Below are 13,686 nucleotides of genomic sequence, written 5' to 3' on the forward strand. Positions count from 1 at the left end.
TTTAGGTCGGTATTCACTGTTTTTTTAGTAGTGTCATATGGTTGACAAATCAGATGACAAATAAAAACATATTAAAGATATAATATTATTATAGTTTGGTCAATCAACCTACATATTAAAAACTAATACTAAAAAAACATAAATATGTTTAGGAGAGAATCTCCCCCATAAACTAAACTCTTAAAGAACTACATTGTGGATGCTATTGTGTTCAGCTTTGAGCAGTGGCGGATCTATGAAGGGCTGTGGGGGTGCCACGCCACCCCCGAACTTCGACGGAAACTCTATATATACATAGGTATATATATATAATATTTATATAAATATAAAGCGTGTCACCCACTGAACAAAATTGGCTTGTGGTGCCAGCCTTCTTGGTCGAAGAGCCCCTTTTTTACTAGTAAGGACGCAGGAAGCAAAAAAACTTGCGCGAAGGACGTTTTCTTCTCTGCCCTCTCCTCTCCAAAGGCCAAGGGAGAGACTGCATCCCTTTCCTTCGGTAGCTCTTTTGGTTTCCCAAGGATAGTGGTAGCTGGGGCAAAGCCCGCTTTCTTCGCTCCGCGAATGAGAGACACGGTAGGAGGGCAACTTTTAGAAAGGTTTGAGGTTGCGGGTTCGAATTCTATTTGGCACCCACGGACTCTAAATCCTGGATCCGCCACTGGCTTCTTTTCTTTTAGGAAAAATAAACTTCAAATAAGGTAAGAAAATCAGGGCAAAACCCTAATAGAAAGACCCTGAATTACAAATTCCACTAGGTTTAGACCTCATAGAATTACTGCTTCCAAAGATTTGGATTTAAAAGTGCTTGATCTAATTAATGTAAATTCTCAGACTTGAAAACTGAACGGATTAAATAGACCTTTTTGTTTAAATTTAGTGTTAACGGATTAAATAGACTTTTTTATTTGAATATAGTGTTAAAGGATTAAATTCACCCTCTTTCTCTGTCGAGGTAGTGCATAAAACAATAAAGGAGAACAAAAAATCAACTATATCCTCTTTGATATAATCTCAAAAGAAATCATATATAACCGTTACCACCAATTAAAACACACGATTAGAAGAAATGTAAAAAGAGAAAAATTAGCTAAACATCCACTTGAAATGACATAATTATCATAATATCGATGCAACTTTATTGACTGAACAAAAACAAGTGTTTGTACGCCTTTCTAAGCTCTCAATGCTAACTATAGCTAAGGGTCGTTATAGGTTAGCCCAATCCAATCCTCTCGAACTAGGGTTGACTCCTCCCAGTTTTCCTTTTAAAGAGAAAAACTAAGAAGTTGGAACTAAATACGCAAATTCAAGAAGTTGAGTGTCACGTTCCAATACAAACATGTCTTGTTCACTTAACATCACAAAAGCATCAACTCCACCACCTTGATTACCCATCAAGTAAATTATTTTACCAAATGGGCCATTTGCTACACTCACTTTTATAGGCTTCCCCCATCCAAAATCTATTTCATGAAATGGAAATTTTACTACACTACTACAAATATAAGTGTCACAAGTACAACTACTATGGTACATTTCTTCCTTTGCTAAAGTTGATTCAAATATTTTATCAACCAATACATTTTGCTTCACATTATCTCTTTTGTAAGCTTGTTCTTTTCCTTTTCTCATTTCACTAACTATTATTGATAATTTCATGTTTTCTTCATTGTATATTGATGTTGGAAAAGATGTGAGGACATTTCCTACTATATTTAGTGGCAAATTCAGTTGATTTCGCAAATCAATAGGTTGAACCAATGTAGAAGGGAGAAATGAACCCGAATTTGCCTTGATCACGAAAACAATGCTTTTAAAAAGAAGTCCGCTAACAACTTCTGTACGTGTTAGATTTTGGATTTTTGTTTCCGCGGCAACTAGTGTCTTGAGTTCGTGTAATTTTGAAGGTGAAAAGATATACCTATAAAAGAAAAAAAGAAAGATTTTGAGACGCGAACATCTTTAACTTTTTAAAGAGATATAATCCATATATTGTTTGAGAATATATAGACAAGTTATTCCAAGATATAGTGATGCCACTAAATATAACAAACATATTTAATTTCTAATCATAGATCGTTATTGTAAAGAACTTTTTACAATATCATCTAAATATGTAAGACTTCCTAAAATGAGGAATTTGTAATATTGAAAATAAAACATGTATTACCTGTTATAACATTTATATCTCAGTCTTTTCACAAATTTGTTTCAAAATTTCGTTATATACATGAAGCGGGTGTAAAAGTGACCTAATAGTGAAATTTTTTCTTACATTGACAATGTATAACTTAAAATCATATTTTTGTATATATTTACAATATTCTTTACCTTAAAATTTCTTTTTTCCGCTCTCAATGACATGCTCTTATAGCCATAAAAATATCATGTTTGAGATAGCAAATTTTAGGGGAACTTTGGTATAATATGTCAAAAGTTATTTTCTTTTTCTCTCAACTTTTGTGTCTAATCAAACACCGTCATATAAAATTAAACGAATAGAATACAAACTAAAAATACCTTCTTTGTACACAATCCTCTTTTTTTAAGCCAATCACTGGGGAAGTTAAAGGACCATTTGGAGGAGATGGATAAATAGATTGCTCCAAATAGGAAATAGATGGTTTTACACCATTTGGATTACTTGTTATCTCAGCCCAATCACGAAACATATAATAACTATTGCATCCATCTCCAATTTTATGTGAACTACACATACTAATAGCTATTCCTCCACAATTAAAATAGCTAAGTTGAGCTACGATTAGTCCATGATTCGTACAATTTTTCCAAGGTAAATTTTCAGGAAATACTGCACGTTCAATAAGCGCGTTATGGCAATTAAGAGCCTCAGAAATTGGACTATCAATTTGTACTTGTAAGAACTCAGCTCCAGTGTCATCACAATCGACGATAGTGTTATCATGTAACCTCCCACCATATGGATAATATAAGGTTAAAATTTGTGAAAGAGAATTCTCAAGAATTTGAGATATTTGAGAAGGGCTTTTTGGAATTGAATCAAGTTGTTGTTTAGTGTAGAAAAGGGCAAAGGGTATGTAAACATTTGCTATGGCTTGATCTATAAGAGAAAGTTTGTGCAATTTTTTTGTAGGAGGAGTTGGGGATGAGGGTTTGATGATTTTTTGTGAAATTAGTAATGTTGAAGGTGACAATATAGTTGAGACCATTTGGCTAAATGTTAGTAGTAATATGTTAGTTTGGTGTCTTGAATTGTGCACAAACTTGCCATTGCCCAAGTTGGACTTATATAGCCTTGAAGATTGCTAGGGACAAAATAAAATAGGAGAAACTACCTCATTAGACATACAACAATATCATATATATTATTAATTTTATTTATACTTATAAATTATTACGTATCTTACCATTAATTAAAAAATTTCTATCATGTATTGAGGAAGATATATACACCTAGATACATGTATTTTTGTTACTAGATACACTAAAATAGGAGAGAGGCGAGCGAGATAGTCATGTATTCCAGATACATGTGAATCGTACTAGATACATGTATCTCTATGTATTTGGGGTGATTCACGTGTATCTGGGATACCTGTGAATTAGTGGAGGTTACACAATTCGTCCTCTATACTTGGAATTATTTCTTGTTCCAAATCTTTGACGTAACTCTCTCTATATTTAGAATACAAACATGATGATTAGTTGGACCTTTTACATCACTCTTTCTATATTTAGAATATGAACATGATGATCAATTGGACCCTTTACGTTACTCTCTCTATATTTAGAATACAAACATGATGATCAGTTCAACCCTTCACTAATTTATATTTTATTTGATTGACCTACTACTTTCTTTAATTCAACTTTGATTGTTGTGAAAGTTACTAATTAAATAAATTTATTTTATTCTAATTCGATAAAAAAAAAAAAAAGAGCAAAATTACGCTCGATAGATTTTGAAGTAAAATTTTGACCCAAAATCCTGCATACTATAAGTAACGTCTATACAAAATTAGACAACAAGCAATGCAGGTAATTCACTGTTTTCAAGTACATTGAAACAATTAAGTTTACATTTTGCTCATATGAGCTGATTAGTTACTAGTCTGCCTATTTTTCGCTTCCTTTTATATAGTTTCTGCTATTTCTAATTTATTTTTGAAGTCTACTGCGATTTTTTTTAGTATAATTTTTTTTATAACTGTTTAGAGTCTAGTGTAGTTTTTGTGTGTTGCATATTTTAAAATTGGCATAACACGTAAATGTATTCTTTAATTTAATTTGGTTTAATCCGGCATTTATGTTCTTTAACTTTGAGTGTGCACAAGTAGACAGTTTAACTTGTATAAAATTAAACATATAGATGCATGCATCCTACGTGGCATCCTAATGACAATTTATGTCCTATGTGGAGTCCTACATGTATCATGTCACGTAGGACACGTGTCTATTTGTTCAATTTTATACAAGTTTAAGTATTTACTTGTGCACCCAAAGTTGAAGAGTATAAATGTCAACTAAGTTAAATGACATATTTATATATTATGCCTTTAAAATTTGATGTAACTTTCTTGATGTTTATAATTAAATCTCTTTTTTCAGCATTTCCATCAAATCAACAAATAAAGTTCGATTAATATTTTATTATGAGTGGAGTTATCTAGGGACTGTTTTATTTTTAGATTTCTATAACTATTTGTTGTTTCATTATTGTCGATATCTTATTTCTACATGTTTATATATGCTGCCTCTTTTTCATGGTTCAGCCAAAAGTCTATCTGAAATAACCTCTCTCCTATCTTCAGCCAAAAGTCTATTAGAAATAACCTCTCTACTTTCTCAAGATAGGATAAGATATGCGTATACTCTATCCTCCCCTAGACTCCACCTATGAGACTAGTTTGTTATTGTTGATAATTGCAATTGACACCTTTGTAAATGTTTCTTGTTTAAGATCTGTGTCAATTTAGAATATAGACATGGATTGGTGATTGTTGGACCTTTGAATACTTAACATCTTTTTTTGATTGACCTTCTGCTTCTTTAATTCACGAGCATCAAATTATCATTGTTGTTAAAGTTACTAAATGAATCTGATTTATTCTAATTCAATTTAAGAAGAAAAAAAACCACGCATTTTAATTAGGATCTGAAGTAAAATTCCCGACTCAAAATCCTGCATCTATCACTACATACAAGTATAGCCACTACAAGAAAGTAGAGATACAACGACATTTATTTAGTGAAAAAAAGATTTTTTTCACGTTTATTAAAAAATGTCACAAAAATAACGACATTTGATACAAATGTCATAGAAACAACCACATTTTGTTGCAAATGTTGTAAAAGCAACAACATTTAGTGGCAAATGTCATAGTGTTAGTCGCTAATTACTGACATTTACACCTAATATTGGAAATCTAAATCATATTAAATCAAGGCTAGACAACAAGCAATGTAGGTAGCCAGGTACATTGAAACAATTAAGTATACATTTTTCTCAAATGAGCTGATTAGTTACTGTTAATTGATCTTTAAATAGCTTCAGAAACTCTTAGGAACATGGTTTTCCAAGAGCTGAAGCAGCTGAATCGATATGAAGAAGTAAACACGCGTAGAGTTTTTGCTTCAATCTGTCAACTGTCTCAGCAACATCTTTATTCAAAGTTGATTTACTCTGTAGCTTGTCCAACCAGTCATTGGCATGTTTAAGTTGTGACAGAGCGAGAGCAATTTGGTTGTTTGTATCCGTTTGTTGTACAACACGTGTTTTCTTTTTGTGTTCTTGTTCACTCAGTTGGAAGCCAACATCCAGTGCTTCGTCCATGAATTTAAGAAACCAGGATTGCATTTCATTAAACAGAACATCTCTTAACTCCTTAATGCCTTTGGAACCGTCTCCTTTTGCCCATTCTACCTTTTCAGACACAGAAATTTCGATCAACGACTTAGGGGTATTTTTAGTATCGTTCAAGGAACGTGTCTTCTTGCTTGATTTCTCCTTGTCTTGTAAAGATAATTTTGAAGCAAAGTTATCTAGGATTTGTTCATTTGTCTTGTTAGTATTATTCGGTTGATCCATGAGTTGGTTGAGTGTGAAAAATTTGGACAAATTTAGATGAGGGCTCTCTGGTGATGCAGATGAGCATAGTTCAGCAAACATGCTGAAAAGAAAAAAAAGTGAAGACATGTAACTTGATACGAAAACAACCCTTTGATATGCACAATGACATGTTACGACTGAGTTAACGTTGTACTTACCTGAAGCAATGAAGAAGATTGGTTGCTGTCAATGCTTCTTCTTGAGCTTCTGCTGCTATTAAAGAAGCTAACTTTTTCCTTCTAAGGATCCCCTTATTATAATGACGAAAAAAACAACAACAAAACGTAAGTACATTTGGATCATGTTGATTCGAGGTCTTCTTTAAAATCATATAATCTTACAAAGACTCTTTTTTTTTTCATTTGATGCATTATTATGAAAAACAATGGAATGAATTGTTAAAGGAGAACGTGAAGAAACAAGTATACCTTCCCTGGCTTTGCGAGGTTGGCTGGTAGAGAGGACCAAGGTATGAGTGTTTCGGAAAATGGACCGTTCTCTCTAATGTTTTCTGGTTTGCTGCTGGTGCGTTTTAGAGTTGAAAACCTTGGAGTTGTCGAAAGTTCCCTGCTATTAAGCACATTGACATCTGAGTTTGGAGAAAATGCATCAGAACGACTCCGAGAAGGAGTTGTAGGCTGTGTCTGAAATTAAAAAGCAGAAAAACTCATCAGCAAACTTGTTCTATAGAAGAAAGCATATAATACAAGTTTTATTTGTCTTACCTTCGATGTAAGTTTGTCGTTCAAAAAAGAAAGAATGGTCAAAAACACACCTGAAGTATCATGTTTTTGCGAGTTTCCTACCTGAAATATCATGTGTTCACTTTACCTATTTATCAAATATGCTTCAACTATTAGTTGTTCCCTTTTCCTCCCTGTATGATGGTGTTATTTCAGGTAGGAAAAGGGAACAACGATAGTTGAGATGTGTTTTGATAAATAACTCGGAATAATTCAGGTAGGAAAAAAATAAACACGTGATACTTCAGGTGTGTTTTTGACTATTAACTCTTCAAGAAATAGTTAAGCAATAGCAAAATTTCAGTTCTGATGCACAGGCTGTAAGGAATTGGTTTGATAAGTGACTACAAACATTAAACTTTCAACTAATAGAACAGTTATCTTTTAGTCCTAGAATACAAATTTTGCAAATTTAAGCAAATTTTTATGTCAGAATATTCGATTCCTCATCTTACAAGAACGACTTAAAATGGAAGTTCTTATATTTACAAGTTAAATGTGGTTCTGATGTATAATCTGTGATGCAGGATCATCATACCTGACTTTTAACCTCTGGTTGTTTTCCTTTCAAATGTACAACCTTGTGATCTGCTCCGTTACTCTCATTTTCAACGCCTTTTGCACCAGTACCTTGATCATTTCCACCAATCTTTGCATTCTGGTTTGACACACCTTGCATATACCTGGATGCAACAACCGCCTTTTCCTCTTTAATAACAAATTTCTTCTTCTTCTCATTCTCCTTTTTCATTTCAGGCAATTCATTCAACTTTGGACCAGTAGTACTATTTTCCTGATCAGGTACCTCAGATTGTTCCAACATTTGCATCAGATCCTTCGGGTTGCCAACAAATGGATGTCGCCCTGGAATTGGCCTCACGCCAACTAAGACTGGGACCGGTGTTCCAGCCTCCATTTTGTCAACATAGAAGAACTGGCCAAGTTGCAATTTGTTGTTCAAAATGAACTCATTGTCTTCTTTTGACAGTGTAACATAGGTCGAATGAGAAGAATCGGAGACTTTAATAAAGAATCCATGGTTTGGCCACAGTTCTGAACCACTCAACGCGGGGACAATGCTGATTACTTGTAAAAGTACTGATCTATACTCCCCGCGAACTTTTACATTGGAGTTCATACTCTGTAGAAGCTTAATCAGTACTTCTGGTACGAGAGACGCCATCTTTCACCTAAAACATGTTGCAAATTCACGTTAACAAAATTGAATCAGCCAAATCAAGAAGGTCCTTTCAAGAAGAGATAATGGTCAAAAATACACATGAAGAATCACTTTTTTGCGAGTTCCCAACCTGAATTATTACCAACTATTTATCAATATATCCATCGAAATTAATGAGTCAATTGTCACATGGACGAAATTTCATTGGCAAATTAACTTGTCACGCACCTTTTGGTGGTTGTATTCAAATATATAGTCTAGTCAGCTTCGAGATGTGTTTTGGTAAATGGTTGGTGATAGTTTAGATAGGAAACACAAACACCTAATAATTCAGATATGAAACTCGCAAAAAAGTGAAAAATTCAAATGTAGCATTCTTAAACTGTTTTTGAAAATCTCCTTGTTAGAATTCCTATAGTTTAGCATAGTTTGATATGTTGAGAGTAACTAAAACATACCTGAATAATTGTGGAGCACCAAGAAACAGAAAGACAGAAGATGAAACAAAAAACAACCAGAGGCTGAACAAATGTAAGAGAAATCCTTGTGCAACAAAAGCAACTTTTTGTGTAACTTTCTATTGCATTCAAGTTTGTGTCTAACTTATCTTGGCTTCTAAGCCAAGGCAACCAACTTTCTGGTCCTATTTGTTGCCAGCTTCATAAGGGGGGCCCTTTTATTGTTCTTCAAATGACCATTATGACCAATTTGTAAATATGAGTCTTGTGACATTCTTGTCATTTTTGGGGGGTAATATAGTCAATTTGATGATATGGTTGTTTTGCTGGTCAGCTTAGGTATTTTAAGGAAGAGGGGGTTGAGCTGTTGTTGAGAAAGTAAGAAAGAAGTTTTTTATTTTGCAAGTCTATGTAGGACTATTGAAAATGACATTATATATAATAATTAGTTATATGTAAACTTCTGTTTAGATGATTATTAAGTACTCTACTTAGCTTGATTCCTTAAAAACTTGTGTTTGCATAGTGTAATCATTGGGTGATTTTTTTTCTTCCAAGAAAACACTTCATTGCATTAGTTACAACACAGATTGGAAAGCTAGAATCCCAAGAAATCCTATTTATACATGAAATAAAAAATTCAGTTAGATTATGAGCCAACACATTCCATTGTAATTATTGAGTGATGAGCGTCCATTATTATTAACGTTAGGCAAAGATTGATATTAATAATTCTAAAACTATTTTTGTAATTCTCTGTAAACTGCTTTTTTTTTTTTAAAAGAAAAAAGAAAGAAAGATACCATTGCATTAGTTACAACACAGATTGGAAAGCCAGAATCCCAAGAAAGTCCTATTTATACATGAAATAGAAAATTCAGCTAGATTATGAGTTAACACATTCCATTGTACTTATTGAGTGATGAGCGTCTATTATTATTAGGCAAAGATTGATTAATTGGCTCATCATATTAATAGTTCTAAAACTATTTTTGTAATTCTCTGTAAACTTTTTTTTTTAAAAAAAAAAACAGAAAGATATTGTGGCACTTTCTGTTTGAATTGGCCCACATAATTGTAAATTATTTCCTTTTAGAAAACAGATTCTGGTAGTGTTGGTGATGAGTCAAGCTTGTAGGCAATCGGCTGCACTTAAAAGTTTGTTTGGTATGACAGGAAAATCATTTTTTGAAAAATAAGTGATTTTTTTACTTATTTTTTAGTGCTTGATAAAATAAGCAGAAAATATTGTCTCAAAACTATTTACATATAATTTAAGCAAACACCAAGGGGCTAGGGGTAAAGGTGTGGGGATGGTGGAGCAGGGCTGTGGGGTGTGGGGGACAAGGTTAGAGGATGTGAAATGTCACTAAAGGAACTTGTTTTCCATACTTCATCAAGGAAGTCATTTTCTTCGTTAAGGAATTTATTTCTCAAAATTTTTTAGATGGAAAAATTGAAAAACATTTTCTGGCACCTTAACAAACACGCTATCACATCTACTTTCCCCATTGAAAATTGACCAAAAGCAAAACATCAGAACATTCAACTCTCTTCACAAGGTTACAGATGATAAAATCCTAATGAAGCCTCATGCTAAAACCTGAATTTTGCAAATTTGGATCCATTGCTACTATACTTGCATGAACAAACACATTGCATGACGCCATCGAGAAATTCCAGAGGTCTAGGCAATGCAAAATGACATTGTTATACATCGCGATATGCCTTATATTACAAGCTATAATACAGCAGATCAAATAGCTACCCTTCTACTCGCGCAACATTTGATTTTTGAACACAATTCCATCTAATGATATTTACCCAAAATCAATGTATATGGCAATGTAAGAAAAGAATGGCTCTAACTTACAAAATCACATAAACATTCCTCTTCAGGGACCGTCATCTTAAGATAATATACAAAACCATATTCCGAGAAAATTGCTAGAGATAGCTAACTGGAAGCAAGGCCTCTCAAGCTACATGATACACTAACTATACACCATACACAGATGATTGTAGAATAACCTACCTCAGTCTCTATGTGTAAATTACTGTTTGAATATCGTGAAGGAAAATCCAATTGCTTAACCAGTGGGAACTTTTAATACTTTGAAAAGACCTATCTTGGTTTTGAATCACTTCCTTTGCTTCTGAATGTCGATAAGGAAAAAAATGATTTTGGAGCTGTACAAACAGTAAATTTAACAAAAGTTAGCATGTAAAATACTTCGGATCACTGAAGCATAATAATTTTACAGACTTCAAATTTCTGCAATAGAGTAATACTGTGTTGACCAATTCAACACAGAAAGTAACAAGCATTAGAATTCAGATGGAACAACAGTACTTGTTGTGCAAATGTTCAGCTGCAAGAGTGTAGAAGACTTGGGAGTTTCAACTGGACGTCTAGCTTAAATTGGTAAGATTAAGTGACAAAATACCAAGAAAAATGTATTATCCAAACATGAGCTTTTCTACAAACTTAACAAGTTTAAGGAATCATGTAGCAAAAACCATAAAACAGATTATCTCACCCACTAAGCTAATCGGAAGCAAGGTTACAGATGATAGCTACTAAATGGAGTTCTACTCAGGTCAGACACCACCTGAAACCACTGTTCACCTCACATTAATGGCAGCCGGTCCTCATTTAGAAAGTAGGTTAATAACTTTTAAAAAATTAGAAAAAAATTTGCTAATATTTAAACCAAGTAGGTGGCAATCTACAAAAATGTGAGTATTCAAACGATAACTAAGCCAGCTAACTCTCTAAAATGATTGACAGAATTTCCTTTATCTAAAAACTCAAAGCAGAAATACAACATTAGCCTTGCCCTCCTCCATCTGCTTTCCTTAAATCCATTAGATGTAAGCATTCAAATCCTAGAAAACCATATCCATATACCCCATACACATATTCATTATCACCACCACCATGAATACCACCCATAGACGATCCCCAACTCCTTGTCTTATGGCTGCAATCCATTTTTAGGTCATTAAGTCCCGTACCGCCTCATATACTATATACGTAAAGCTAGGGCCCAATCTCTGATCGATTGCAGAGTATTAAACCTCAACAGATTTACAAGCAGCTTAAGCTACCTTCTATGTTTATAAAACAAAGTGCCAACACAGCGTTTTTAACTCTTCCAAAGGGTTGTATCTAGGCAAGCTGAGGATGTAAGAAAGCTGTATGTGCGACCAACTAAGAGGAAGAGAGAGAGAGGGAGAGAGATTCTTTAGCTGTTGGCTTTGAAGATACTAGAGTAACAGTTGGAGATGTGAATATTTGGAGATGAACGAGGGAGCATTGTGGATACTTAACACAGAAACAGAGGAAAACAAGGATTAATCTTTAGCTGTTATTATTCAGTTTTTAAAAAATTAGATGGTATAAAAACGGCATACAAATTTTTGTAAGCTCTGTAGGAAGAATCTATAAAATAATCTCTAAAGTGCTATTTCGTAGACTAAAGAAGCTACCGTACGAGACAATGCTTACGTTCGTGAAAGGAAGACAAATCCATGACGCAACTTTGGTGGCACAGGAAGCAGGAAGAGCCTAGGATCTTAAGCAAACTAGACCTTGAGAAGGCTTATGAACATGCAAACTGAAAATTCCTAGAATTGATAATGTTGAAGATGGAATTAGTGGATAGGTGGAGAAAGTGGATGAACTTCTCCATGTCAACGGTCAGATTTTTGGTCCTAGTGAATGGTAGCCCATGTGATTTCTTGGGCAGCTTGGGGGGCTTGAGAAAGGGGACTTTTTATCTCCATTACTATTCATCCTGATACTGGAAGTATTCATTAGAATGATAGATAGAGTTGTTGTAGTTGATTACTTGAGGAGGTTTTATGCAGCAATTAGGGAGCAAAGTACATTGAGGGTTCCACATCTCTTGCTCCAAGACGATACTTTAGTTTTTTGTGAGGCGAACATTTACCAGCAAGATTACCTTATACAGGTTCCCCGTTCCTATATGATTCCGGAGAGTGTCAGACCTCAAGATCAACCTCAGAAAGTATGAGATCATTCGTGTTGATGAAGTGAACAATATTGAGAATTTAGGACCGGTGCTCAATTGCTGGGTTAGATCTCTTCCAACTACTAATCTTGGCTTAGCCTTGGGCACTTTCAATAAGGAGCAACCAACTTGGAGAAGAGTGATTGAGAGAGTCCATGTTGCTCATACCCTTCAAAATCTCTGCAACAACCATGTCGATCCGACACAATTTGTGTGTGGATGTGGGATCCACAAGGAATATGGTCAACTCACCTTTAGTGCTTTGACTACATCTATGACCAAGAAGTATAGATTGATTAAGTATTTGGTTTGACTTTTGGGTTTATGCCATATGTAGAGACTAGAGAGTTATATAAAGTATGAAGATGCTTTATTACATGAGATATCTTATGAATAAAATATTATGTGTTCATAAAGAATCAAATTTTATTAGTTTTAGTTCAATAACTTTAATTAATCAAAAAATACTTATAGATGTCATAATATATATTTATTGGTTGTATCCCAGCACTCATATCCGCACCCAGATCCTTACCACCAAATCTTTAAATTTATGTGATGAGGAATCCGATCTCTATATCTGCACCCGAGTCTCAGCATCATCAGAGAGAGTTGACAAGAGGCTAGCAGGTTGGCAAAAGAGGTACATGGCTTGACATAGTGTTGATTAGGAGCACTCTATCAAGCATCCTGACATGCTTTATGTCATTGTTTCACGCACTAGCCAGTCTCACAGGTAAATGAAAAGGCTCAAAAAAAACTTTCTATGGGATTTAGTAAATGGAGATAAGATGTTTCATTTAGTCAACTGGTCATTATATCTCCACAGAAATTGAAGGCGACGATGGAAGGAGGGTCTCGGGGTGAAAGATATCTGAATTTCAACAAGGCTTTATTAGGGAATTTCCTATGAAGTCGAGATTAAAGAGCGTGTTTTATAGAGGGAGATGATAGTGGAAAAGTATAGAATTGTTGATTGGGGAGGGGGGGGGGGGTAAAGGTTTAGTCACGACTTCCTTTTAGGGGTGCAGCTTTTGAAGGTTTATATTGAAACAATTGTTAGACATCATCGGTATTCCCGAATATCTATAGCATCTGAAACCATAAAGAAATGACAGTACAACAGATTGACAAGAGATTTGGGGGGGGGGGGGGGGGGGGTTTTTGGGGAGAG

At 34.3% G+C, this 13,686-nt stretch overlaps 3 protein-coding genes across 4 annotated transcripts in view; all 3 read right to left on the bottom strand.

Annotated features, from left to right (window-relative positions):
• Positions 1-1,281: 1,281 nt before the first annotated feature.
• Positions 1,282-3,194, bottom strand: LOC107057821 (acylsugar acyltransferase 3-like). The gene is made up of 2 exons (XM_015302820.1): positions 2,524-3,194; positions 1,282-1,924 (listed from the first exon to the last, which is right to left on the bottom strand). The coding sequence occupies exons 1-2, from the start codon at positions 3,192-3,194 to the stop codon at positions 1,282-1,284; spliced, it is 1,314 nt and encodes a 437-aa protein (XP_015158306.1).
• A 2,043-nt stretch (positions 3,195-5,237) lies between these two features.
• On the bottom strand, positions 5,238-10,583 carry LOC102584804 (uncharacterized). Of its 2 annotated transcripts, none has more exons than XM_006362028.2 (5): positions 10,511-10,583; positions 7,376-8,027; positions 6,523-6,738; positions 6,253-6,344; positions 5,238-6,155 (listed from the first exon to the last, which is right to left on the bottom strand). In XM_006362028.2, exons 2-5 carry the CDS (start codon positions 8,018-8,020, stop codon positions 5,546-5,548), a joined length of 1,563 nt encoding a protein of 520 aa, XP_006362090.1. In that variant the 5' UTR covers positions 8,021-8,027; positions 10,511-10,583; the 3' UTR covers positions 5,238-5,545. The 2 variants fall into 2 exon arrangements, with proteins under 2 accessions (XP_006362090.1, XP_015158318.1); XM_015302832.1 differs by lacking the exon at positions 10,511-10,583 and adding an exon at positions 8,476-8,581.
• Positions 10,262-13,686, bottom strand: part of LOC102584476 (uncharacterized) — a 16,566-nt gene continuing 13,141 nt past the window's right edge. The window contains exon 11 of the mRNA XM_006362027.2: positions 10,262-10,665. Within this exon, the coding sequence (XP_006362089.1) occupies positions 10,601-10,665 (65 nt within the window). The 3' untranslated portion in view covers positions 10,262-10,600. The remainder of the gene's footprint in view (positions 10,666-13,686) is intronic.

This window comes from Solanum tuberosum, unplaced genomic scaffold, assembly GCF_000226075.1.
Source record: "Solanum tuberosum cultivar DM 1-3 516 R44 unplaced genomic scaffold, SolTub_3.0 scf00376, whole genome shotgun sequence".
NCBI lineage: Eukaryota > Viridiplantae > Streptophyta > Magnoliopsida > Solanales > Solanaceae > Solanum > Solanum tuberosum.